This window comes from Coturnix japonica, chromosome 34 (genome assembly GCF_054131305.1).
Source record: "Coturnix japonica strain WE chromosome 34, WE-NBRP24, whole genome shotgun sequence".
In the NCBI taxonomy this organism is placed as follows: domain Eukaryota; kingdom Metazoa; phylum Chordata; class Aves; order Galliformes; family Phasianidae; genus Coturnix; species Coturnix japonica.
In genome coordinates, this window is record NC_140696.1 from 5,757,724 (window position 1) to 5,784,939 (window position 27,216).

Below are 27,216 nucleotides of genomic sequence, written 5' to 3' on the forward strand. Positions count from 1 at the left end.
GTATAATAACTCCTTGTTGGCAAGCAGAACGACAAAGAGCGAGGCAGGGAAATGGAGTGCAAGGGGTGCTTAGTGCTGAAGTCAGGTATTTTGGAATGTGTGGAAGTAGTTGAGCCTGAAAGAAATGTCTGTGGCTGGAGATGAGCATTGATCCCAGTGGTAGGTGGGCTGGTGAGACACACTGATAGCTCTGAGGCCCACATCCCCCTGCCCACACAGCAGCTCTGCTGTGATTTCTCCCTGTTAGAAGTTGCTTGTGCTCTCTGGGCTTGAGCCCTATTGGGACCCCGTGCCAATCAGCTGGCCATGAGCCTTAGCACAGCACGGGATGGAGCCCAGGGAGCTGTAAGAGCTGCAGTGCGTGAAGTCAGGACATCCTTAACCCTTGCAGAGCCTGAGCTGTCTCTGCTCAAGCTCCCCCAGTGGTCCCATATGAGCCAGCAGCATTGCTGTTACCCAGCACCCCCTCAGCTGCACTCACCCCAGATTTAAGGATTTCTTTCCCCCAGTGTTTCTCAGAGAAGCCCCCAGCACCACTCAATACTCCATTCACTCCCAAACAGCCCAGCAGCCAGACAGTGCTTCCAACCTCAAGGCATCACAGTAAGGAGATCCATACGAAAGGTTTGTTATAGCACTTTACTGGGGACTGTGTACGCCCTGTGCATGCAAAGCTTTGTACAAAACCCCCCTGCTAAATGCACAGCGAGCAGCAGGGCACCAGGAGCTGCTTCAGGGGGCAGTTTGCATCCCTCCTGCTGGGTTCTGAGTGGGCCCAACCAGCCACACCAGGCAGAGCCTGCCAGCAAAACCAGTCCTGAGGAAATGGCAAACTCCTTGCTGTCCGAGGGGGCCGGGAGCACACAGGATCAGCTCAGCTTTAGGGTGCCACCTCCTGCTCCTGCTGCTTCCAGTTTAACAAAGCAGAACTCAAAAGTTCATCTCAAGAGCCCCAGAGCAGCAGGAAGGAGCCGCCACCACCCACATCAGCCTCACTTCTCCTCCGTGCCACCCTCAGGCAGCAGTGCCCCACCAGAGCCCTTCTTGCGCAGGCACAGACCGCAGTCCAACTCCACGTCGATGTCCCCAAATCGCAGCTGGCAGGACTCATTGCAGCTGTAGGGAGGGATAGGAACGCAGCTCAGGATGCAGGCAGCAGAGCTGTTGGCTCCCCCCAGCCCATCAGGAAGGATGCTGAGCACCCCGGTGGTACCCAGCCCTCCCCATCCCTTCCAGCAGCCCCTGTTTGGAGGTGCCCACATACCAGCGTGATGCGGCCGCGTTGGCTGCCAGGGTGAAGAGAGCTCCTGCGTAGTGCCAGCAGAAGCACATGGTGAGGAAGGAGAAGTTGCTGCTGTCAGTCTGGTCCCAGCCCGGTCCTCCCCAGGGAGGGGACAGCACAAACCCGATCTGCTCATAGACAGAGGTGTTAGGCAGAAGCATCAGGCTTTAATATACTGATGTTGAATTTAACCTCATAATAAGAAGGGAAACTCATGAGTGTGCTTTCCCACCCTTACGGCCACAGCATCCCTGCCCTACCTAAGGCAAAGCCCACAGCTCAGAGGGGAGCACTGGGTTCCCACTGACCTGCCAGAGCCAGGAGCCCTGCAAAAGAAATGTGCTGGTCCTGAGGCACTCCAGGATGATGTGATCTCGGATGAACACCTCCAGGAGGACACAGAGGGCTCCAGCAAAGATAGCAAAGGCCATGAGGGAGTGGAGGTGCTGGTCCAGTGCAGCATCACCATAGTCATGGAAACAGAAGAGCAAACCTGACAAAAATGAACACTGCGTTAGGATTTGTTTCATGTATGAAAAACAAAGAATAATCTGAATAGCCCTCCTCCAGCCCCCCATTCACCTTCCATGAACAGAGCCACGGACAGCGAGAGCCGATCTAAACCCAAAGGCAGTTTGAGGGGTGAGTGAGAGACCACGTCCACGATGCCAGAGAGGAGGAAGAAGAGGTACATGGTGGTGTAGTGCCAATGCGTGAGGTCTGTCCAGCTGTGTGTCTTGGGGCTGTACAGCATCAGGTGGGGACCAGAGGGGACGAACTGCTCCACCAGGATCCCTAGGGAGAGGACAGAAAGGTCACGTTTTCCTTTTACATGGAGGAAAGGGCAAACTTGGAAATGTTCCTTTGAGATGGGGAATTCACAGCGATATCTACCCAGCAATATTGATAGGGATGTCACCAAGTCCTCCCACACAGCAACAGCTGTGTCCCATCATGACAGCCCTCACTGTGCTGGTAGGTGATGGGACAGGGACTCCTCAGTCCTTACCTGCCAGGGCAAAGAAAGCTTTGATTGCCCCTTCAAAGACTTCCACACGCTGCAGCCCATAGCTTGGCTGGTTCTCAGCATTGGTTTTCCTCCTGAGATACTTCAGGGGGTATCGCACTGACCACCAGAGACCAAAGATGAGGAAGAAGGTGCCCCGGAGGGCACTGCCAAGGAAACTCGTTGGCATTGGGATCAATCCTGGTGTCTGTAGGGACAAACAGTCTCAGGTTACCCCTAGAGCTTGCTAGAGACTGCAGCATCCACTGCCAACAGGGACTGCCAGAGATATGGTGCCTAAAGGAGCAGCTGGCACCATGTGTACCTCCATATCTACACCTCAGTCTTCTCAGCTTCCTCGTGACAAAACAAACGATGTGAACACCTAAGAAAATGTGGCAGCTCCATGCTTTGAGGTCCCATAACAATGCTTCTGCTCATAAAAAGCAGCATGGCAATTATTTCCTCGGAACATAAGCTCCTTCCCAACTAAATAATGGCTGGGTGTGAATCCAGCTGGAGCACCCAGCAGCCAAAGTCTCACAGTGAGCCATGGCAACATGGGGCCCAGAAGAGCTTTATGTTTATTGTACACAACCTCTGTGCCACACAAGACCTCTCTCCTATATATACTCCTGTATACAGGAGTGCCCTGTATGCATCTCCCACCTGAGGAGCCCTCGCTCCTATTGCAGCCTTTCAGCTCTTTCACCTCTGGGCTTTGTGCAGAAGAAAGCATTACTCATCTGCAGAAAAGCTGCCACACCAACTTGCATCAGGGGCCCCTTGCATCACAAATACATCCTCGTCGTGATTATAAATACCAAAGGAAATGGCAGAGGCTGGATGAACAACTCCAGCACGTTCTCCGAGTCCTCCCACACGAGAAAGTAATTAGCACTGTGAAATAAGGGGAGGATGTGGTGTGGCAAGTGCCTCGGGTGTGGGTGAGCTCTGCAAGGCATCCCCGACCAGGTTGGGGCTGCAGTGCTGGGACAGCCTGTGGATTCCAGAGCATCAGCATCCATCACCTGGGATGGGTGATGTGGGGAAGGCTTGGGACTCTTTGAGCCACACTAAGGTTTCCTCGTGGCAAGGAAATGAGTCAATGGCTGTTAAGGTTGATGAGAGCCACCTGGTCCCAGCAATTGGCTCAGGTTCTCTGCTGTACTTCAGCTGTAGGTGGATGGTGCCCCAGGAGGGACTGTGTCTCTGCTGATTACAGCCTGGACACCCATCCAGGGCACTTATCTTCCTTACACACACATCCACCTGCTGAACTGACTAAGAACAAATGCTCTTAAATCACATTTGAGTGGTGCACGATTGCATGATAGATAACCAAATGTTACCATTGTCCTATAGGGATGCTAACTGCAATGACAGCAGCCTGAAGCTGAAGTCAGGAGTGTACCTGGCTCAGGACACAGCCACAGCATTAGCATCCCATGCCTCGATGGAGGAGAAGAGCAGAGACCTTCTGGCACCCAAGTATCCAAATGGCAACCCAGAGGATTATCTTCCCTGTAGCAAAGATTCCCCATCCCAACCCTTTGATCAAGCAGAGGCTTGAATTCATCCCTCTCAGAGAAAGGAAAAAAAATATATATATATATAGCAACAACAAAAACTTATTTTAAGGCACAGCCACTATTTCTTAGAGAAACCAGACACGTTTCCAAGCAACAAACCACTCACAGCTCACACATTCGAGGTGCAGCACGTCCCAATAAGGCCAGAGCCAGCCCAGCACCCAAACCCACACTCCTACACAAGCTGGTGAGGCTCCAGGCGAGTCGCAGCCCCAAAGTGCAGAGCTGGGCTATTTATTTTCCCTGCAAGCTACCGTGTCTGTCAGAGGATGTGAAATATGGCTGCAGTCAGGAGTTGTTACCTGCGCTGTCTTTCTCTCCCTGCAGCAGCCATACGGAGCTGCCTGCTCTCCTTATGGCACATAAGGATGCTGACTGCCCACTGTGGGCAGGACTGCAGCTCTGCCCAGCTGCAGGGCTCTCCCTTTGAGCTCCATCACACATCAGCAAAGCAGCACCCAGGGGTGTGAAGGGCAGCACCTGGGGCAGCACTCAGCATCCTCTGTGCTGAACTATAGGCTCTGGAGAGCCTTCCCCAAACAACCCTCCTCTACCTCTGCTATGTGGGCACTTCTCTTAAGCAGAAATCCCCACCTCTCCCTTCTCCTCCTACAAATCCTCCCCCACAACCCCAGAACCTGAGAGCCCCCCATAGAAGCCCTAAAGCTGCAGAGCAGCAGGAGTCTGCCTATACCAGCAGCCACCCCACAGCCCTTCCCAAGCTCCAGGAGCCACGTCCATGCCATGCATAGCAGCTTGGCTTCTCTTTATAAGCAAAGAGAAGATTTTACCTGCAGCTTCTGCCTGTCCTTCTCCCTCGCCAGACGCGTTGTTACTCAGAAGGGGCAGATAAAGGCACAGGTGAGGCGGGGAGGTGGCCCTCGGACAGGATGTTTGGAGCTGGGCTCCCCGCAGGCCGGCTTGCAGCACTGACTCAGCCGTGGTTTCACAATAGGGGACACCTGGATCCGCCAGGAGCAAGGAGCATCCCACAGTTTGCCACTAAATCATGAAGAGCAGCCAAATCCCCTTCCCATGGTGACCGTGTGTGTTCAGTTATGATGTTATTTTTTGGAAGTCTGGGGTTATACAGGGGCTGTGCAGTATGAAAGGTGCCTGTGGGCAGCAGTTTGGGGTCAGGGCTCCCAAACTAAAGCAAAGCCCTTGTGAGCTACATCTCCAGCCCACAGCAACCAAGAGGGGGAGAGGGAAAGGATGGTCCCGCTGCCCCCAAAGCAGACTCTGCAGCACGCAGCAGCCTGGTTTTGCTCCTTGTTCTTGTCTGACACTCAGTGCTGCCCAGTGTTAAACATTTGCAGACACAAACCATACCAACATGCAAATCAATCCCTGCACATCCAGCCTTCTCACCTCACCAGCTGCACGGATGAGCAATGAATGAAGTGCCTGGAGGCAAACAGACGCTGTGACCCCACAGCAGCCCCATCTCCTTTCAAATCACTGAGTTCCTGGTGCAAAAGCAATGAGCCCTGCCCAAGGAGCAGATCCAGGCAACAAAAAGCACTCGGTGCAGTCGCAACCCAGTATTCCTCTGGGTCACAATACATGTGGATACACATCATAGGACCCCATGCAATCCCCATATCCCCCATTTAGGCTGCAGGATAAGCAGTGCCCAATGCTCAGCTATGTCAAGAGCTGCACATATAAGCCAGCACCCAAGGGAAGCCCTAAGGCTGGAATAGCAGGAGGGGAACCAATGCACACAACCTCCCCCAAGGCTGCTCTCCTGCACAGCCATAAAGGCCACTGAGCCATAGCCAGGAGACCTATTACACACGTTATCTCCATATCAGCAATAGCAAGGAGGAGGAAAGAGGAAGAACAGGCAGCAGCTGGAGTGCTGTCATGCAGTGTGGACCTCCAGCCTTCCTGCAGTCAGCTCCAGAGAGCAGCAGCACCTTCAGCAGCCTCTGTGTAACTCAGTTCCCCTTTCTGCCTTCCTTTCCTCACCCAGCCCTCCCCAGGCTCCAGCCCTGATGTTCTCAAGCTAAATAGCGAACGGAACTCCATTGCATTTTTAATTCTTTCTTTTTTTTTCCCTTCTTGGCTGTAACTGCAACATCCTCTCCCTGAAGGTTCATCACCGGCCTCAGTGCTAATGAAAAAATGTGATAATGTTTGCCTGCTTCCTGGGGGTGGTGGGAGGCACGATCTAATTAAAGGTTTGCCAGCAGCTCGGGCTCTGCAGATGGATGGTTGTTAGGGAAGTGCAAAGTATTATTATTATTATGACGAATGCTAAGACAGGCTTTCATAAACAGGCAACAGGGGAGGTGAAGCAGGTGGTAGAAGCATAGGCTGGCCTTGTGCTGCATCCTACGCTGTCCCTTTAGCTTTACATAAATGCAGCCATAGAAGGTGGCAGTGGTTGATCCTATCTCTATGGTCAAAAGTGTGGTGGATGGGAGGACAGCAGGGTGTGGGATACTTGGTGCTCTGGGTGATGTTCTGTGTTCTCCTGTCATGCTGAAGAAATGGGACTAGGTAGAGCACCTGCAGCTCTTCCCTGCCTTGAATGAGCAGGTTTCCTATTGTGGGAACATCAGCATCCCTGTGCTTCAACCACTGACAGCACAAACCAAACTGCCCCAAACCAAGCCCAGGTAATACAGTTCTCCTAAGACCCCCCACTCCAGCTGCACCAACACTGGACCCAGCACCAAGTTTTAAGTTGCTAATGGATAATTCAATGTATGTGGCTTTGTACGCTCCATAGGATCCTAGAGGACAAAAGCAAGGCTGTATTAAAAGCAATGTACCATTTAGAAGTGTTCTGGAATGTCTGTCACGTAAGAAATAAATGTGAGGATGGCTTTTGGTTGTGCCTGACTGTATAATAAACCAGCTCTGGACCCACTTATTTTGCTCTGGGCACCCAGAACAATTCACACCCTTCTTTGGGTATCTCAGCTATTTACAAACACGTTTTTCAGCTAAAACACAAGTCGTTAATTCTCCCACCAAACCTCGCTCCTCCTGTGTTGTCTGTACAGTCACAGTCTCCCCCTCTCCTCCTTTGCTGACCTTCATACCTCGGCAAAGAACGAGCTCAAGAGCAGGAAAACAAATTAGCGAGCACCGCACCGGCAGTGCGAGGACGTTTGTAGGTCCGGGAGTTAATGAGGCAGACAGAGCTATTCCAGCTGCGGAAAGGAAAAGCGTTTGGTGGGGACGAGGGGATGCCGGAGGGGGTTGGTGTGCCTGCATCCCCTCATTGGGGAGGGGGACACAGCTTGGGGGATGGGGGGTACAGGTGCCCAAGGTGCCTTTCGCCCGCAGCTCCGAGCAGCTCTGCCCTCGTGTGGCCGTCATTCCCAGCATCGCACCGAGCTGCTTTTGCTGCCCGTTTCCATTTGCTCTCCGCCCCTGGAACCCTCGAGGGGTGGCTCGGTGCGCAGACCATCCCTGGGTCTCGTATCACAGCAGCGAGGAGAACTGTAAGATCTGGGGTAAGCTGACCCCAACCATACCAGAGAGAGCATCTGCCAAACGCTGCTGGTACCCTCCAGTTACAGTTCTTGGCACTTCATTGTGTGGCATTAATCAGACAGTTCTGCAAAGCTGAATTGCTCTGCTGCTAAATTTCCTTTGCATTGAACCTTATTTGTGCCTCCTGAAAAGGAGCACTGTGATACAAACCTGCTCCAAAGGCTGGGAACCTTGGGAGGCTGAGTGCCTGCTTTCCTCTCACCTGGGAAGTGATCTATGACCTGGAATTATCCGGCACAGATGGGCTGGGAACACAACATTCACCCCATTTCATCACACTTTCCCAGCTGTGGGGGATTTGCTTATGGAAATCAGGGCTGTTTGGTGGGTCCTGGTGCTCAGCTGTGCATCTCACAGGTCTCTGGGCTCCGCAGGTCTGAGAGCCACTGTTACACACTCCATAATTTATCAGACTGAAAGGATTTTTGCTTCATATTTATTCCCTCTTCAAGAATGTAAGTGAATAGAAAACTGTTTTATAAATGTCTTCAGCTCACAGCTTTGGCAATAAAATTACTGCTGTGTACAAGGAGGCTGCTGTGTTGCAAATGTGACATAATCTCACATCACTCCTTTGATTTTCCTCCTTGGGATGATGCCGTGGTGTTGGAGAACCTGACCCCAGTATGGAGCTTCCCTGCCTTGCATCATAGCAGGTTGGGCTGGTGGGGAAGTTGGGAAGGCCAAAGGATGCCATCTATCTTTATGGAGATGGGGATCCCCAAACAATCTCTTAACAGTCGATTTCTGTGCTTCATTTTGTTGCTAAAATCACTGCAATCAGTGCTTGTGTCAGAGCTGGTGTATCTGGGTACAGCAGAGAGCAGAGACCACAGTGCACGCAATAGGATTCCCAGCAGCACAAGGGCAGCCCCTCTCTGCTCTCTGCAGACATTCTGTTGGGTTTTGTTTGTGTTTTTCTTCAGGAAAGCTGATTCTTCTCCACTTTGCAGGAGGAGGTTGCACCCTCCTCACTCATCATCCGACCCATTGAGGAATGCAGCCTGGGAGCCCATGTTATCCTTCTGCTTCCGGACCCCAAGGCTGATGTAGGGCTCTCCGCTGCCTCTCCCACATCGCTGAATGCAGCTGCAACACACGGAGCAAGACATCACTGACAGCCAAGCCCCAAACGTTTGGCAAAGTGAACACACAGTGAGGGATAAACTGCTATAGAGGTCCTAAAAACCTGGTGTTCTTATTAACAGCTCAAGGAAGGTCATCAAAATCCTTTCCCATCACCACCAGGAGTTGGGTGGTGATAGGAAAGCTTTGGTTTTTCTATTGAATTAAATGCTGACTTTCAGGTAAAAAAATAGCTCCTCCCAAGCCCAAGCCTCAGCAGTACCTGTAAGCAATGCTGTAGTTCACAGTCAGGATGACCACTGCAGCCGCCCAGTGCCAGAAGAAGCACATGGTGAGGAACATGATGTTGCTGTGGTCGCTCTCATCCCACACCGGACCTCCCCATGGCCGGAACAGCACAACCCCAACCTGGGTGGGATGAGAACTTTGTTAGCTTGGGGGAAAACCAGGGTCCTAAGACATGAGCCTGGGCTGGTTTGCAAATGGTGTTATTGCTTCCTGACCTTCTGCAATGTTCTGGAGGCAAGAGAAGCTGCTACAGGAGCTTTGAAGCTTACAGTTGTCTCTCTGCATTGCAGACTCGTAGCCCTCCAAATTTAGAGTCATAGAATCATAGAGCCATAGAACCATAGAACTGTTATAGTTAAGCAAGACCTCTGAGATCCCCAATCCCTGCCCACATCCCTATGGTTATGGAACACCCCCAGGGACACCAGCACTCCCTGGGCAGCTGTGCAGTGCCTTTGGTGCTTCATATCCCTGGATAAGGGCTGCTCTGAGTTATCACAGCAACCCTGGGACTGAGGCAGAGAAGGAGATCTCACGTTTGTTGCTGGCAGCTGAGTTTTGGGAGCAGTTCTTTCTAATTGATCTCTTTGCATCTCCACCACCAAAGCGAGCGGGTGGCCGTGCTTTCACTCAGCCATTTGACTGCTTGGTGGGGATTGCATCCTTCCACTAAGCCACGGGGAGTGCTGCAGGGTGCATTAGACACATTAAGCAATTAGGGCTCTGTTGTCAGATACTGCAGAACTCCGCTTGCTTACTGTGAGCATTCGCCTTTTCTCTTCCCCCCAGAGAAGCAATAAGCCAAAACAAACAGCCATCTCAGCCAGAGCAGCCATCAGAGATGACCTGAGATGAGTAAATTTTCACTCTGGGTTATGATCTATTTATGAAGCCTCACAAGATTATTCTTTAGGGACGTCTGATTGAGATGTGATGTATGGCTCCTTTCCACATGGCTCTCCCATCCCAGTGCTCTGCTCCATAGGAGGAGCCAGCCCTGACCTGCCAGAACCACGTTCCCTGGACGATGGCGATACCGGCTCTGAACATCTCCAACACGATGTTGTCCCTGAGGAAAACCTCCAACATGGTGCTGCAGGCCCCCAAAAAGATGGCGATGAGCAGCAGGGAATGGATGTGCTGATCCAACATGGGGCGGTGAAGGACGTGGTAATAAAAGAGGCAACCTGCCAAAAGATGCACCATGCTTAGGGCAGCATCAACCATAGTAACCACCACCACTGAGTAAGGAAGAACTTCATTTCCTAGTGTCTCCTTCCTGCCCTTTGTGAGCCAAGAGGTCTGAAATCCAGGCTTGCAATACACAAGACAGTCTGAAGACGTAATGATATTCACAATGTGCTGAAGCCAGAATAAGTCACTTCAATTTGCCACGTGCAATGCAAGCAGATGAGAACAATGATGCCTGCAGCACAATTAATGGCCCTCGGGGGGGACACGGGGCATGAAAACAGCTCGGTGGCTGTAAGATAGATGGGGTATCCACCAGCAATTCATCATAACAAGGAAACTCAGCCTGCTGTCACACCAGAAACCCCAAACCAGGAAAGCCAGGATGCATCAACGCCTATATTTCTCATCTTGCAGCAGGCAGTTCGTTGATGATATATCAGCCCTGCCCCGTCTTCAGGGATGTGCAGAGCGATATCTCAGTCTGCCCAACTTTGTTCTCACTGTGACTCACACAACAAGATCCCTCCCATCTCCTACTGACCTTCGACAAACACAGCCACAGACAGCATCAGGCGGTCCAGACCCCGTGGCACCATAGGGCAGACGTAGGTGAAGACGTCCACTACCCCAGAGAGGCCATAGAAGAGGTACATGGTGGTGTGCTGCCAGTTCATCAGCTTCACCCAGTCACGTTTCTCCCCGCTGTAGAGGTACAAGTGGGGCCCACTGGGGGTGAACTGTTCTGCCAGCATCCCTGCATGGGCATACAAGGTCATGGCATATATTGCAACAATGGTTGATGCTGCTGGTTGCTGTGGGTGCTTTCTGAAGGCAACAGGCACCGACTTGGGTCAGGACTGGCTGCCTTAATGGTGGCTCAGCTTTGGGAAGGGATGTGAGATTTGGTCTCTCAACACCAGATGAGCATCAAGGAAATGCATCCTTCCCCATCTGGACCAGTTTCTCAGGAGTGAGGACTCCACAATGATCATTACTACAGGATGGGAAGCTGCCAGCATCGCCAAACCAACATAGCCCTTACCTATAAGAGCAAAGGTGATTTTAACTCCTCCTTCAATGGCATCCAAGCGCTGGAAGCAGTAATTCTTTTGGGACTTCTTGCTTGCTTTCTGGCTGAGGTACCTCAGTGGGTATTTCACAGACCACCAGAGCCCAAAGATTAGGAAGAAACTGCCTGGAAGTGCATGGCCCTTGAAGCTCGCCATGCTGACAAGGTCCTCTGAATAGAAGGCAAAGAAAAAAAACCTACAATTACACAACTCACATTGGAGAACAGGGAGGTCCGCTGCAAGGAAGCATCACTGGGGTTGTTCAGCTCATACAGAAGGATTTGAACAGCCACAGGAGTGCAGTGCTACGGACAAAAATGTTTTACATTCCTGGAATTGCTTCAACCCAAATGCACCAAACCAAAGGGTTTGGTGAAAAACAGCTTCAGAAACGTCCCCCAACCCAAATCAGCTGCAGCAGTGCTCTCCTTGAGCATCACCAGGCAGTGAGGCTCCCAGCCAAGCGCAGCTCAGCCCTCAGTGCCAGCACAGTGCAGGGCTGCAGGAGCAGAGGGATCCGTTTCCTAGGAGAATCACAGCAATTAAAACCCAGCCGGCTCCTGCTTGCCATTTGCTGGTTTGTTTAATTAGGTGGAGAAGCGATTAGCTCTTTGATGTGGGCTCAAGCATATGTTTGGGGGCCTGCCTTGGCACGGGTACAGGTCGGCTGTGTCGGGCTGGTCAATTAGGAGATTTTAATTGATAGCAAAGGCTGTGCTGGTGATGCTGAGCAATTCCTCCTCCGTTCCATAAGGCTCTGAGATGCACCAACAGGAGTCAGCCCATGGCACAGACACAGCCCATTGGTATGGTGAGGGTATATTTGGGGGCAAACTCTGCCCTATGCATGCAGCTGCCCGAATGCCACAACACCTTCCACCAGGCCAGTGCTGCAGGAACCTTCACCAAACAACAGTGCAACATTTTCATGCCAAAAATAAAGAAGGAGGGAACTTATTGCTAGGGAGAAAACGCTGTGCTTGAAATCATTTTTTCCTGCTGTATTTGCAGGAAGGTTTTAGCAGCACTGTGAGGCTCTGCCTTATTTTGGGACTTAGAAGCAGAGATTTATCGACAATGAGCACACTGGATAATTAAACACGAAATCAAAGCAAGGCGCTGCTTACCAGCTCTGCTGGCACAGTCCAGCAGGTAAATACAATGGGCTCTTTGGTCCTTTGAAGGAGACAACCCCGCAATTAGAGGATCTACCTGTACCCTGCAACAAAGGGAGCATCGGGTCTGGGCCAAGCAAGGCTGACAATGTGTGTGTTGGGGTGAGCAATGAGCCACGTTGTGTACGTGCAGGGGAACCCGAGCAAAGACTGAAAGCACAGCAGAGCCCTGGGAGAGCAACATGGCAAGGCATTCCTGCAGCAACTGTCATGATTATCATGCCATAATGCTGTACTGTATGTCAAATATATAACCTCACAGACCACCTCTAGCAGTTCTGTTTCACAGCTGGTGTTCAGAGAACCCGATAGACTCCAAAGTTCACTTTTCTGTGTTAAATGCACGACCCACTAGTAGGATGAAGAAAAGCCAACAATTCTGATTTCAGCTCTGAGCAGCTCCTGTCCACCCATGCAGCTCTACAAGCAGCAAGGTGCTGCAGTCCTTCAAACAGGGGATAAATCTGGTGCTGCAGTTGCTGTTGCTCCCACCACTTGTGACCACTGGCACAGGGCATCCCTGCAAGGCACGACTTTGCAATGCTCCCACTTGTCTGATCTGCTCAACAACACACCCGCATCCCCCTTCCTTGTAATTAATGCACTTTGTCCCGCTGCCTGTTCATTACAATGAGCTGGCTTAATGATTTACTGTTTCCTCTGCTCTCATTGCCCTCCCAGAGGAGCTGGTTTCTTTTTGTCTTAATGCTAATGCACCGGCACTGTCAGGAGGATGGTAAGGAACCCACCAGGTTTTGCTTCCTCCTCTCACCTGCCTAGCACACCATTGCTTTCCATTCAATTCCTGGGGCCATACAGTTTGCCTTATTTCTTTACTTCTCTCTTGTTTTTGCCCAGGTTTTATCAGTGCATCAATAATGGCTTGGTCAGGGCACTGCTTCCATGTCGCCAGTTTGGAAATTACTGTCTAAAGTTCGCCATTGGAAACAGCTCACAGGCATCACCCGTGCAATTAACTCTGCCCTTCAGCCTCCACAAATCAGACAGCTCAGAGCTGCTCTCTCTCTGCAGGACCTGCAGTGTTGGTGTGACAGCAGCAGTCCCTGTGGGAGCGCTGACTCAGGGATGAAGAGAAATGGCTTCGCTTGCAGAAAAAGCTGAGCTGTGCCTGGATCCCAGCTGGAAATGCCTCTGGATGCCATGCCTAGGAATAATGCGAGTGATTCAGACCCTCTTGAAATGGTCCTGGCTTCCTGCTGCTGATTCTCAGTGCAGGAGGTTTCAGTGGGTGACTGGAGGAGCAGCCATAGAAGAGAGATAACAACACCTCCGCAGGTAGAAATACTGCAAAAGAGGCACAAATGGGAGCTTTCCTGTTTCTCATCCCCCATCTGTCCAAGCTGCTCAGAGCTGCTTCTGGTACGAGCAGCATTTCCATCACTCCTCCAGGAACCAGACCCCTAATGCATTCACATCAGCCTAAAGCCCATTCTGAGCCATTTCATCCCATTATCATTGCTTTTTTTCTTGTATTCCTGCCTGCACCCACACCAGTGGCATCGAGCTGTCATGTATCTGTTAGTAATCCTTACAAGCCCAGCTGCATCTGCAGCCTTCCACCTACAGAAGATACGTAGGGGTTTTCCTCTTAGGTTGAAAACCATCATCATAAACAGAACCTGCTTTTACTCCATCAGAGGGAAGGACACGAGCCCATGGCCACAAAGCAGCGCCCATCCCCCAGCCCGGCAGAGAAAGCTGAGCGATAAAATAGTGACCCAACAGCACAGTGCTGCCTTTGTCACACCTCAAGGAAAAAGCTTTGTATACCCAAATATTTAAGAAACCATTTCAGTTCTGATATACTTAAGGCACAAGCAATTATTCACCTAATGCTCCCACACCTGTGCTCCTTGCCTCATTGGGCACCTGGGGCTGCACTGCAAAACTAAAATGCTGTTAGTTTCTAGCTAGTAGGAAGGAGGAAGAAACCTTCCCAGAACAGAGCAATGCTGGGGGAAGCACCGGCCTTGGAGAAGGGCATTGAAGGACTCAGTCCCTCCTCATTTTCAGGCATGAAAAGGGGAATTTCTGGGCAATTCTGCAGAGAGAGGAGGGTGAGGGAAGGCTTTCTGCTTCAGTGCAGGTGTGTAACTTGGCTAGGAGCAGAGACATGCCGGTGGGACAGCCCAGCAATGGGGCAGGCAGAACCCACCATGCACCCACTTTGCTCTCCGTGGAAAGCACATCCTTCCTCACCCACCCCCCCTTACTCTGTATGGACTCAATCCAAACACCAGATTTCAGGGTCCACCACCCCAAACCCACTCAAGGACCCTTTGGACAACCAGGTGGGCTCCTTTCCCTCCCTGCTACAGAATCTATAGCGCAATCCCAAAGGCAAGGGGGTGGTCACCCACCCCATCTCATCCATCACCATCCCACCCCTACCCAACACACAGCCCCTGCCCGCAGAGCCCCACGTTACCTGCCAGCTGCTGTTGCACCTTGCCCAGGTGAGCTGTGCTCCGCCTCAAGCACCTCCCCACCCACCTGCAGCCAGGGGCTGGGCACACCAAAACCCCACACCTCAGGGCACACCGAGCAGCTTGTTCCAAGTTTTCTTCCTTCAGAACCTCCCCGAGTCAATGAGCAATGCTGGCTGGCCATGGTAAAGCTTTATGCACAGTCCTTAACCCCAAACCTTTATGTATTTACCAGATATCCTTCTCCAGGTTGCTGCATCACCCACCCTGTGCAAGGAGCAAGAGGCACAGGGCATCATCCCCATCCCCCAAGTGCTGCAGCAGTGAAGGGGGTCACCAAACATCTTCATTTGCTCTATTTGCTCCTTTCCCACACATCCCAGGCTGTTGATGGATGCTCCTCCAGGGACCTGCAATCATAACCCATATTTCAACTCTGAATGCAATTTTCTGACCAGACCTCCTACAAAACATAGTTTATTCTTAATAATACTTCCCACTTTCATCTCCAGCCCTGCGAGTGCTTTACAAATGTTAAATAATTAACCCCCATGACACCCCAGGGAGGGAGGTAAGCATTATTATCACCATTTGTAACAGAAGCACTGACAGAGCCTTCTGTGCTAAAGCCCTGCCAGCCCTCGGCTTAACTCACTTTTATGGGGCAGCACAGATACTTACATCACCCAGAGCACACACACCTGCAGAAGGGAATTTGTAGGGAGAAAGCTGAGTTTGATTGGCTGGGTGCTTTGTACATGACTTCATGGCTCAGAGCTCTGCCTGGCTGCCCACCCCAGCATTCAAGAAAAGGGGCATTTGTTAAAACCAAAGCAACTTGCTCATGATGTTGTTTTAACAGGTGATGTCTAAATCTTTAAGTTCAACCCCAAAACCCTACACCTAAAGATGAGCAGTAAGTGGTGATGTGGAAGGCCTGGAAATGGGAATAATTCTTTCTCTATGGGGAGGGTCTGCCTCTCCTGAGGAAGCATATGGAAAGAAAGACATGGGATGTCTACAAATGTCAATGAAGCACTGAGAATGAGGGGCTGCTCCTTCATCAATGATGGAAATCCAAGCTGCTGGGCTGGGTTTGTGATCCCACTGTTGCACAGCTGAGCTGCTCAGGCAGAGCCCTGACATTGAAACTGAAGTTTGCCCTCAGCCAAAGCTGTGCTGCCTGTTGTTGCTGTTGCTTGTCTACCAGGAAATTTACACTGTGAAATATTTGCAGAACGAAACCATGGAGCCCATGGGGTGGGGAAATAGGAAACCTCTCAGTGTGTATTTACTGCAGCAAACACCATCCCGGAGCTGGCTGTTAGGCTGAATGTGTGCGTGTTTAACCTCAGCAATGCTCGCATGGTCCAAAGCAAACATTTCCCAACGAAACACACACACAAAATAATCTCTAATTTATAGCTATACTTCTGCTAGGGGTTGTTTCCTCCACTATACTTGAAACAACACATAGGCACATGGGCACCTTGCCCAGCACGCATCCGTGTTCTGCTCTCTATAGCTGTGGGCATGGGGCTGCCACCAGGGTGGGCTCAGGGTCACCATGGGCTGCAGACACAAGCCAGGCTCCATCCCAAATGGCAGCGTGCCTAAATCCTGTTACCTTGACTTGAAATCAGCCCTGGCACCAATTCACCATTCCTATCCTAGGATGTGTCGAATTGCTTGGATAGAGCTCAGAATTAATTGCTCAGGGAAATGGGGGAAATGATGGAGCTCCACAGCCAGGAAATGAACTCCTTGTTTCTGCAAGGTAAGGATGGCAACCTGAGCTGTGATTTCAGGGGGTGGGACAGCAGTGTGATGAGCTGCAAGGCGCAGTCAGACTGAATAGAACAGAGCTCAGCCGTGCTGCAAATCCAACTGCATCCATCCAGCAGGACACCGAGTCTGCACAGCACTTGTAAATCCTCCTGGAGGGCTTTGAGTGGAGCAATGGCACACCTCGGTGGCAGAGGGAGGAATGTCACCCCGAGCCTCTCCGCCCCAGGGCGGTGCGGGGCCGCCAGGTGGTGCTGGGGCTGCACGGAGCGGTTCCGAGGGATGCTCGGGGTGCTGCCGTCCCACCGCACGGCCGGCCACGAGCTCTACTGTCCCTTTATCGCAGCCCTTCCTCCTCCCAAGGGAGGTTTATAGGGCCGGGCATCCCCCCTTTTAGTGATGGGGAAACTGAGGCACGAGGGGGATCGCGCAGCCTCCATCCCCACCTATCCCAGCAAGGAGGTGAAGTGGCCGCACGCTCAGCCCTGAAACGGATGGGAAAGGATCAAAGCATCCCGCAATGAGGGGGATTGAAGCCCTGCTGGTAGATTCTGGCTTACTTACAGGGTTACCAAAGGTGATATTTTGGGAGCGGTGCAATTTTGTTCCAAATATGAAAAGTTAAAAAGGAATGACAGTTAATAAGAGGTGTATTTTGAAAGCCAAAGGACAGCTCAAGCACCGAAGAGGAGAAAAACTGTGGCTTCTGTACATACAAATGGGTTTTTCACCATCCTCAGCTGCCCTGTGAGAGCCAAGGGGCTGCTAATTAGGCTGAAAACCACTCGTTGCTCCCCCTCACCCTCAGCCCTCTTTGTCCACCACCTTCCATTCCTCTGTGCCACCCCTGGGCTCCGGTTACACCACGGGTCCGTAAACAGCATCTAAAAGAATTGCACAGTTGTCACCATTGGGCCGGGGGGGACTATTTTAAAATGCTGGCTTAGCCCATAGGGCCGGGGGGATTGTGGCACAGCCCAGCTGTCCCCACAGGCACATCAAAGTGCAGGGTGGGATGCCTCAGCCTTCGCTGTTTGGGATGGGGAAGGGAGCCAGGAGGTCGGGGAGGAGCTGATGTTATGATGTGGGGCTTCAGGAGCAACCCATGGGGCTGTGGGGATCAGCTGGAGCTGTGGGGCAGAGTACTGGGGGCACTGGAAATGCCACTTCCACAGCTCTCATTCATCACTCACCTTCTGTCTGCATAGAAGCAGGCACAGAGTTTTCCTTTCCTCCTTTGGATCAGCTCCTCCATCACTGCTTGGCCAAAGGCCGTGCTGTTCCATCACGTGCTCTCCTGCAGCACAACCAGTGCCCACTTTACACCATTACTCCAACAAACACACACACCTGTGCCCAGGCCGTGCTTGGGGATGTGTATGGGATGCCCTTGGCCTTGTGGGCAGTAGGAATTAGTTGCCCTAAGCTCTCTCCATGAACTATTATTCATGGTTTCATGCAAGGACCATTAAAGACCGTATGCATGACCTGTATGACAACCCATACAAACTGGTGATGTGTTACTCTGATCTTCTGTTTAAATAGGGGGAGTTTTGGCAAAATGAGCCTTACCCAAAGCCATGACAAACCACTCACATCTTGGAGAGGCTCAGGCTCCTCTCGAGGTGAAGGAGAAACTCCCAGCACCAGGCGAGAGCCGTCTGTCAGCAGCTGTGAGCCATTCATGAGATGGGTTTGAACACTCCTGCAGAAGTCAGGGGACTTGGGGATGGAGACAGAGTTGGGAAGACAAATGTGAAAAAATATTACATTAATTAGCAGTCCATTTGCATGACGTGAAGCTGCCCCGGTCCATCATCTCGTCCCGCCGCGATGTGGTTTGTCAGCTCTGAGGCTTTCAAACAGGGTCCCAGCGGGTCCCGCGTTCCCCCGCATTGCCATAGGGATGGCAGCTGCAGCTGACTTCTCCCGTTAGAAGCAACCGCCGGCGCTCCAGAAACCATTTTGGGAGCATTTGTCGCAACGGCTTCTGCTAATCTCTCTTTCATTTGTAATTATTTTCTCGCCCAGCCACTCCGACACCGGAGCCGCTCTCACTGTCCGCCCCTGTGGGAGCACCTCCAGGGGTTGAGGCGAGATAAAAAGGATGCGCAGGCGGCAGTGGGGACAGCCCTGAGAGGAGGACGGCGGCCTTCAAACAGGCTCGGGCTCCTCTGAAGGCGATTGAAGTGGGCCGAGGGATGGAGCCGGCAGCTTTGAGGCAGCCTGCACCATCTCGGCCAAGAATAATTGAACAAATAGTTTATCTGGCGAACCGACAGCTGTGGGGAACAGGCGATTTCCAGAGGATTAGGGGAGAGCTGTGAAAGGGAGCTCCCACGGGAAGTCTAAAACCCTCATCTTGAATTCAGCTCGCCCAGAACACATGTTGGAGCCTTTGACTTACTTTTTAAGCAACATTTCTACCCCTTCCCCCCCACCCCACCTCCCTCCAAACCTTTACCCAAATGACTCTATAAACCAAATTGGTCAAGTCGTTGAAGCACAAGGCAGGAAAATGGGGTCCATGGGAGGCTGATGAATTATGCAGCGCTGGTTGATTTCTGAACAGAGTTTTTCTCTGGCGCTTGTTTTATTTTGATCTAATCCTGATGGTGTTATTGTAACTTCTTTCCCCAGCATTTCCATTTATTGGGTTTTAAGTTTATTACAGCCACCAGCAAGGCAAGGAGGTGAGAGAGGGGACTCCAGCTCCTCTGCTTTGCTCTCTGTGCTCACCAAGCAAAGCTCAGCTGCAGGGTGAAGCTGTGATGTGCAAACCCTCAACTTCTGACTGATGTGAGTACAGACAACTAAAGATGAAGACCTTGGGAGTGGGCTACAGCTCATCTATGGAAACTTATACCTTCACCCGCAGAGTGCTTCAACTTGGCCCTGAAGGACTGCATCACCTCCCCAGCCCAAAGACAGATGCTGTACTGCATCCAGACCAGCCCTTCTGCATCCCTCCTTCATGCAAAGCCATCATCTCCCAGACAGAGATCACAACTGAGAGAGCTGGGATGGGCTGCTGGCTTGACCTCCCCCTTTTATCTCCCTTCATTGCAGAGTCAACACAACCAGCTCCAATTAAACATCTCATCTGCAAACAGCGACAGCAGATAAAACCCCTTTTCTGCATGAAGCAGTGCTTTTGCTGGAACCACACCGGACAAGGACCTGGCGGTGCCAACACATTGGTCACTGCAGCTTTTCCCCCAGCCTCGTGCTCAGCAGATGGGAGCACAGAGCTGGTGGAAAGCATTAAGTTCAGCAGCACCTCTCCCTTCACACCAGCTCCAAATCTGTCCACAGACTTAATTTGGATCAAGAGAGAGAGACAGAGTTAACGATCTAACCACTATTTTTAGCAAACAAGTCTCCTGTTGAGTATGCATTTGGCAATCCCTACAGCTGCATCACCAGCAGTGAAACCTTTGGGGATGGGTTTAGCCTAACTCCAATCACTCAGCAAGAAAATAAACTTCTAAGCCCTTCCCTTGATGGCAGAAAACTATTTTTACTGCCTTTTCACCAGAGCATTATCTAGGCTGGTTTTAAATTCATAGGCAGTGAGATCTCCCTATGAAATCATGGCAATTTCTGATTACTTTTTTATTGTAGAATGAATAAAGAAATGTACCCACTTCTAGAGGAGAGATTTGCTGAGAGTTAGTAAGCAGGGATAGATTTTGGCTTAGCATCACTATAAAGCATTGGCTGCTGAAAGCTGCACGAGTTGCTGAGCAGAAAGTTTCTTCTGGGCCACACTGCACATGTTGGTAGAGGAGATGAGTGTGGAGAGCCTCAGGGTCCTTAAAGGATGGATCAGGAACTCAGCATCTAAAAGCATTAGTGCCAGCTTCTGGGTTTGTGGGTTGAGGTGGCAGCTGCTCGTGGCAGTTTGAGCAGACTACAGTGCAATGATGCACTGGGAAGCTTGGATGTGGCTCTGGGCAGCGTGGTCTGGTGGCTGGTGACCCTGCACATAGCAGGGGGGTGGAACTGGATGAGCATTGTGGTCCTTTTCAACCCAGGCCATTCTATCCTGAAGGTCAATGTGGCACAGCCCAAGCAGGGGTAAAAAAGGGAAAACAGCTTTCACATTACAGGCAGATGAGAGCCTAACAAAAAGACTCTCACTTGTTGGTTCCTTTTGTTTTCTTTAAACACCATTCAATCATTCCACTCACTGGAGAGAGACCTTAAATTGAATCTCAGCCCTAGAAAATGCATTACTTAGTGCTGAATTGATGTCACTGCCAAAGAATTTTCACTGGGCTTAAGCTGTCTGCTGCAACACGCCAGGGGCACGTTGGAGACATTTCCGTATTTGTGGAGTGACATTCCTTGTGCTGGTTCTTTGCTCTTCCCCTTTCCCCCTGTTCTGCTTTAATTCCCTCTCGGTGGGATGTGCTGCTGGAGTGCACTGAACACAACTGAACTTCTCTGCGGCTTCCAGCATCCCACCTGGGTTCCGCCATTATAACACTGAGGGTTTGATGGTGGTTGGAAAAGACCACTATGATCATCTCGTCCACCCATCAACCACCAAACAGCGTGCCCACAAAGCAGCCCAAAGCCATTAAGTTACTTCTTCATGTACTTTCAGTGTATTGACATCTGGGAAACACAAACTTTATGCTACAAGTGCCAAGGGAGAAGCTCCAAAGAGCAGCTGTGCAAGAACCATAAAGCAAACTACCTCTCAGAGAAGTCAGGAGGATTTATGGTCACACTGGCAAGCGAGCAACAGATATCTGGTACTAAACACATATTTTAAATATCACATTGAATATGGGAAATGTGCTAAACCATTCCTGTAGTGTTCTGGACTCTTTTTATAGGTTCCTTGCCTGAAGCCAGATCAATAAAACTGTGCATTAAAGGGATCTCAGCCTGCTCTGGGGGTAGATGTTTGAAGCCCAGAGTTTCTCACATCTGTCTTCCCATCCTTAAGGAGGGCAAATGCAGATAGCCAGCATTTTTGCCAACCCTCTCACTCCCATCTTATTTCACAACCCCTCCGTCTCCCTCCTATCATCCTCCCTCCCTGCACGTACAGTTGCTGATGTCTTCCCAACCAGATGCACACCTGCAGGAAAAGTTGGCACCTTCTCTTTCCAAGCTGTCATAGAGTCGAATAGTTTATGAGTCCATTGATGACAGATAAATTAATTGCAGAAAATATGAATGACTTAATATTTTGTGTGCTAATACATTCTTTCTCTTTTTTTTCCTCCTCTCTCTCTTTTAAATCCACGTCATGGCATAAGATATATCTCAGGCTATTTGGGTTGAGTTCAGATTCCCATGTCTCAACGCCCACTTAAGGTGGCAGAAGATACCCCGTGCCTTGTAATCTCCTGGATTCAATGCTTGAAATGAGCAACACAGCTCTTGTGGAAAGGTGCATAATGGGTAACACAGCCCGGGCTATGGAATGATGTAGAATGGACTTTTGGATCCCACTGTGTTCACTGGTACCTGGGTTCAACCCACTCTGCTCAGCCTCAGGCCTTAGGCTGTCTTTGTAGACACTGGAGAGTGGTGGCAATTTAGATCCCCTCTGTTATTTTAAGCAACAGCAGTTTTTCTTCAGTGGGGAAAAAAAAGCTTTCTAATGCCCTACTGAGGCTGAGCCCTGAATGAGATAGGGCAGAATCCACAGCTTTAGTGGCTCATTCCACTGTGACAGTCTGCTATGATGGATGACACGAGTGTGTAAGTGCTCTGAGACAGTCTCTGGTTCAATCCAAGGAGAGTCATGAGGATCTGTCTGGTTTTGGTTCAGCCCCCATCACCAGGGAAGTGTCTGCAGACTCAGCAGGAACCCAAATTACATGTATGGCTGACCTGGATGCGGATGTTGTAAGCCCAAGTTGACTCTGGCCACAGGTGATTGCCTTTATATTTATGTATCAATGACTAACCCATTACTGCCTAGATGGATATCTACAGTCAATATATTAGATCATCACCTGCTATTGATCCAACAAGCTTCAATTATCTACTTGAATTCAAAAGAATTTCAACCTGTGGATTGAGGACAACCATCCATTTGCTTTATGCAACGCAATAAGCAGCAGGATTGATGAGCAGCCTGGAAACATGGCATATGAGGGAAGACTGAGTAAGAGAGTAGCTCTGTTGAGAGAAGGGAGGTTGGAGAGGAAGGCAGAAGCCATGTGAAATGTTGAAGTGAGGTAGTGAAAGGTTGCTAAAAGCTTTGTGATGGAGGCTGAATGCTTGCTATCACTGCCAGACCTTGGCAGATACTGAGAGGAGCCCTCTTCTTAAAATGAAGTAACTCGGTAGGAGTGATGTCTAGAAGCACAAGGATTAAGACTACAAACATGGACTCTGCCACTCCATCTCCCTTGATTTTATAAAGCACAGTATAACTGGCTCTTGCACCAGGCAGCACTTCATAGCAACACTTTCTGGGCTGAAAGCAATGCCATCTCTCCGTATTTGTAACAGACTTTTGCTCAATGTGGCAATGTATCATGGGTGAATTCCAAAATCTCAATGCAATGTTAATTGGGCCTATGCATTTTCAGGGGAATAATTATTTAGATGAGGAGGTTCTTCCTCTCTTGCTAATTTGCCTGTAGGATGGTCAACAGATATCAAGTGCTACATGGTAAAGGCCAAGCACAAGGCAGGCAAGGACAGCAAGGCCCTGCTCCCAGGCTTCTTCAGGTAGAAACATACAGACCTTAGGGGTGGTGTTGTTCACATTGGGGTGACCTGGGAGGAAATCTGAGCTCCTCTCTTTCGATCCATCCCTCCTTAATGCAAAAGAAAGAAGGAAAAGCTTTGAAATCAGAGGAGAACAAAGACCAATGGAAAAGAATCCAAAGAGCTGCGCTGTAGAAGACACTCGCTCTATTAAAAGTGACTTTTGATAATGGCTGGAAAAGTGCCGGAGTATTTTGGGAGTGAGAAGAAATAAATAAAGTGAACGTATGACCTAATGCTCCTGGAACCCATCCACCAACCTGGGTGCCCTGTGGCTGTTTCATTTTTTTCCCCCTCAATCTGCTTTTCCAAAAGGTATTTCACAATCTGGATTGTTTGGTGTGTGAGGCAGAGAGATGAGCCCTCTCTGGTCCTTGCCTTGAATGGCACTCGTTCAGGTGAGCAGATAACACCTCTCAAGCCACTTCATCATCAACGGTAACAACCTGAAGACCTCATTAGAACGGAGCCATGACGAAGCCACGATAATTAAATTGAGATGTAATTAGATGGATGCTCAGTAGTATGACTGTAACTGCTGCTATTGTAAAACAGCAACAAAAGAAGAAAATTCCAAAGGCAAAGTTTGAGCAATGAGCAAAGACAGTTATTTATGCTAGCATATGTCATTTCTGCTATGTTTTAATATATTAATATATCTGGGATGATTCTATGCAGTCTGTGTCTCGGTGAGGTTTCCTAGTCCTGCTTTCCCATGGGGAATGATGCATTGATCTCTTGGCCCCTACCGGGAACTGCTGCAGTCTCTGTGGGTCACACAGTGCGGGATCACGATCTGAGTCTCTGGAGGATACAAAACGAAGCAGGACTAGCAGTAAGATGTAAATGGTAACAGACAAAGCATTTAACCATCAGATCAAGGGTTCATACAGCACGTTTGCCAGTTTTCCAGACAAGCCTTCATTTCTGGACTGGATTTAACAAGAAGGTGGTCTAGACTGTCATTACATTTGCTTCTAACCATAAAATCATTTGTCTGTGTTAATGGTTACTGGGACACCAGGACACTTGTGACAACATCAGGACAGGCCCTGTAGGTTCTGGGACCTGATCTCTAGACATCTGTGACAGCTTGGTCCAGACACATGCAGAGGTCCTTTGGAGCATGAATCTTTACCTTCTAACCTCCCAGCCTCCTCTGTCACACCCTTCCAGCTCAAACTCTGGCTGTGCCATGTGAGCCCACATTTTCCATTTGATTTTACAGCCCGTGGAGCTGTTTGCACAAGATTGGCCAGTAGGGACGTTACCAGATTACGAATCAAAGGGAAGGAATTTGCTCTAGAAAATGCAATGGCAGTGATGGCTCCCACCGAAGACTTTATCAGATGTAATCAAACCAAGTTGCACACTAGGAAAATGCTTGTACTTGCTAGCTCCCCTAGGCTGAACTGGCGCTCATTTCCCATCAGTTAACCCTTTTGGGCACACCATGCATGAACAGACACTGAGGGCCCCTAGGCAGCAAACCAAGCTGCTGCCCTCAGCCCATGAAGGCAGAAAGCCCTCCCATGGGAGATGGCAGCAAGAGCAATGGTTAACACAGGACCACAGGAGCCTGAAACAGCAGTTTTCATACCCCTTTTTAGCTCCATGACACCAGTGAAGTGACAGCTGTGTTGGCCATTTTAGCCAACATCAGCAGCTAAAACATAAGAGCCACCAGATACAAAAGCATAGCTCTCTGTAGTCCACAAAAAACAGCCAGGACTTCAGCTATTTGCCCTAAAATCATGTTTTCCAGCTCACCAGCATTTATAATTCCTCTCTGCAGTTCCACATTGTTCCCCACTACGTGGGGGCAGTAGCTCCTTGCTACATCACACTGCCCTGCAGCCTGTAACTGGAAAGGAAAGCAGAAGCTTCAGGCAGAGCTTTGCTGTTGTGAGCAGTGCAGAAGTTATGAATGCCGTGTGCTCTCCTGGTGAATGGGAAGCTCGGTGCCTGCAAGCAGCTGAGGAGCTTCAAGGGGAGGAAATAAGCAAGGAGAAAATCTGATGTCTCAGTGTCACCTTATAGCAAATATTTGGGGGGTGTTAGAGATGCTGCTGAGATGTAAAGGCTTCCAGTTCCTTGGTCAGTCTACAAACTTTGGGACTTAAGGGGTGAAAGTCAGAGGGCAGAGCAGATCAACAGGCCAATAGCATTTACAGAAGAAGGGCAGGGAAAGCTTTGAAAGAAATTGACAAGCACTAACAACAAACCCTTAAACCTCCTATAAAATACCTTTTTCTCTAAACTTCCCCTTTTCAGCAGTGCCACTGACTGATTGTGTGGTCTGGGGCAAACTTTGTAACCTCTGTGTGACTCTGCTTGCCAGTCTGCACACCAACGAGCACAGCATTTACCTCATCAAGGGTTGAGAGGCTTAATTATTCCCAGACAGATGGATGCTGCATAAGAGCGAAGTGTTACGATGACTAAATCTTCCTGGAGGTGCCTCTAATATCTCTGATTAGTTTGTTTATCCCCCAGATTCTGTACCATGGGCATGACAAAGATTACAAGGAGCATGTTTAAGCAGGGGCACAGTCGCTGTGCCAGATACCTCCAGGTTAAAGGGAAACAGATGATGGAAAACCAATTAATTTTTTACAGCGAGAGAAATAGCTGCAGGATTAAGAAACATTAATTATTTATTGAACTGCTGCCTTTGCAAAAATAAAAAGTTTATATATACAGAAAATAATCACTCATTGTACATAACAGTATAATAACTTGGGTAATCTGAGCTCCTGTTTTGACACTGCTCTTTTCTCAGAGGTCCATTAAGATACTAAGAGCAAAAAACACTTAGGAGCTTCAAGAAGAGAAGAGCTGTCACAGCAGCGTTGCTGAATGTTATCAGTCCTTCAGCCCAGGCCTGGCTTTGGTTTTCCTGGGATGAATCGCTGCACTGCTGAGTAAAGGGAATTGATTTTAGCTGCAGATTGGCCCTGAAATGCAGGTGAGATTCATGGCACACACAGTGATTCCAAGGTCTCGTCATTCCTGGAAAGAAATTGCATTTTCAGTGGGTTCTGGTTTTGAGAAACATGGATTTGGCTTCAATATTCATGAGAGATGGGCCCCATTTCCCTCACAAGCATCCACAGACACACACTTCACTGCCATTCCTTTCCTTCAGTTATTTGCCTTGCTTATTTCAGCTGCAGAGGGACCCTCAGCTATTGGGGCCTCTTGGGGTACGTGGCAAGACTTCTTCCATCCATGTGGCTTGGTGGGTTTGGAAGCTTTTCACTACTGGAGTTATTCCCTATGCAGGAAATGGGAGGAAATCATACCCTGTTGAGGTATCACAGCTGGGCATGAACCTAAGACTTGGGTCTGAACAGCTACAGAGCTTCTGGGAAGTGAAAGGGGAAGTCTTGCAACACACACAGCCTGGAGATTGATTGGCAGTGGTGTTTCACAGCTGGCTCCATCCATGGCTGAGCAGGATTCCTAAGGTCCAACACCCTTCAGCTTCTCACCACACAGCTCTGGCTTTTACCCCCAGCCCTCGGGCGAGAGTTCATTATTGCTTGCTGCAAGTCCCTCCTTGGATTAGGAGCGTTTTGGAGCACAGCCTGATGTTGAATGCTGAGTTCTACTGCGTTGCATACAGCCTCGAAGAGCCAGACTAAGGTTACCTCTTTGGACCAAACAGTGAGTCAATGGGTGGGACTTTGCATGACCACATCCCACGGGAGAATACTCCATGACCTGCATTCAGTGCTCAGGGCAGACCTGTTTATATATAAGTAGTCCAGTTGCAGAAAACTGCTTCTGCTAACTAAAGAGAGGAAAAAATTCAGCAGATTTCCATTTCCATGCACCCAAATGGGGCTGTTCCAACAAGTGCTCAATAGAGTTTCAGATCTCCAGCTGTTGATGCTGAGGATGAAGGTTTGTCAACTGGAGCACAGCTGTACACTTCAGGTAGCTCAGGAACAAGGTTGGCTCCTGCATTTCATTCCCTGTTCTACCACTCGTTTTGGAGGTCAGGCCCATGTTTTAGCATCATATCTCTG

The 27,216-nt window shown here is 49.9% G+C and overlaps 2 protein-coding genes across 4 annotated transcripts; both read right to left on the reverse strand.

The window, feature by feature from the left end:
• Nucleotides 1-621: 621 nt before the first annotated feature.
• LOC107324303 (transmembrane protein 45B-like) lies at nt 622-4,780 on the reverse strand. 2 transcript variants are annotated; one of them, XM_015884233.3, is made up of 6 exons: nt 4,672-4,780; nt 2,292-2,496; nt 1,865-2,077; nt 1,591-1,775; nt 1,265-1,410; nt 622-1,116 (listed from the first exon to the last, which is right to left on the reverse strand). In XM_015884233.3, exons 2-6 carry the CDS (start codon nt 2,476-2,478, stop codon nt 993-995), a joined length of 855 nt encoding a protein of 284 aa, XP_015739719.2. In that variant the 5' UTR covers nt 2,479-2,496; nt 4,672-4,780; the 3' UTR covers nt 622-992. The 2 variants fall into 2 exon arrangements, with proteins under 2 accessions (XP_015739719.2, XP_015739720.2); XM_015884234.3 differs by lacking the exon at nt 4,672-4,780 and having other exon boundaries at nt 2,292-2,596.
• Nucleotides 4,781-7,813: 3,033 nt separating this feature from the next.
• On the reverse strand, nt 7,814-14,821 carry LOC107324302 (transmembrane protein 45B). Of its 2 annotated transcripts, none has more exons than XM_015884232.3 (6): nt 14,656-14,821; nt 11,004-11,201; nt 10,503-10,715; nt 9,770-9,954; nt 8,742-8,887; nt 7,814-8,482 (listed from the first exon to the last, which is right to left on the reverse strand). In XM_015884232.3, the coding sequence occupies exons 2-6, from the start codon at nt 11,185-11,187 to the stop codon at nt 8,365-8,367; spliced, it is 846 nt and encodes a 281-aa protein (XP_015739718.2). In that variant the 5' UTR covers nt 11,188-11,201; nt 14,656-14,821; the 3' UTR covers nt 7,814-8,364. The 2 variants fall into 2 exon arrangements, with proteins under 2 accessions (XP_015739718.2, XP_032304990.2); XM_032449099.2 differs by lacking the exon at nt 14,656-14,821 and adding an exon at nt 12,159-12,253.
• Between the last annotated feature and the right edge of the window lie 12,395 nt (nt 14,822-27,216).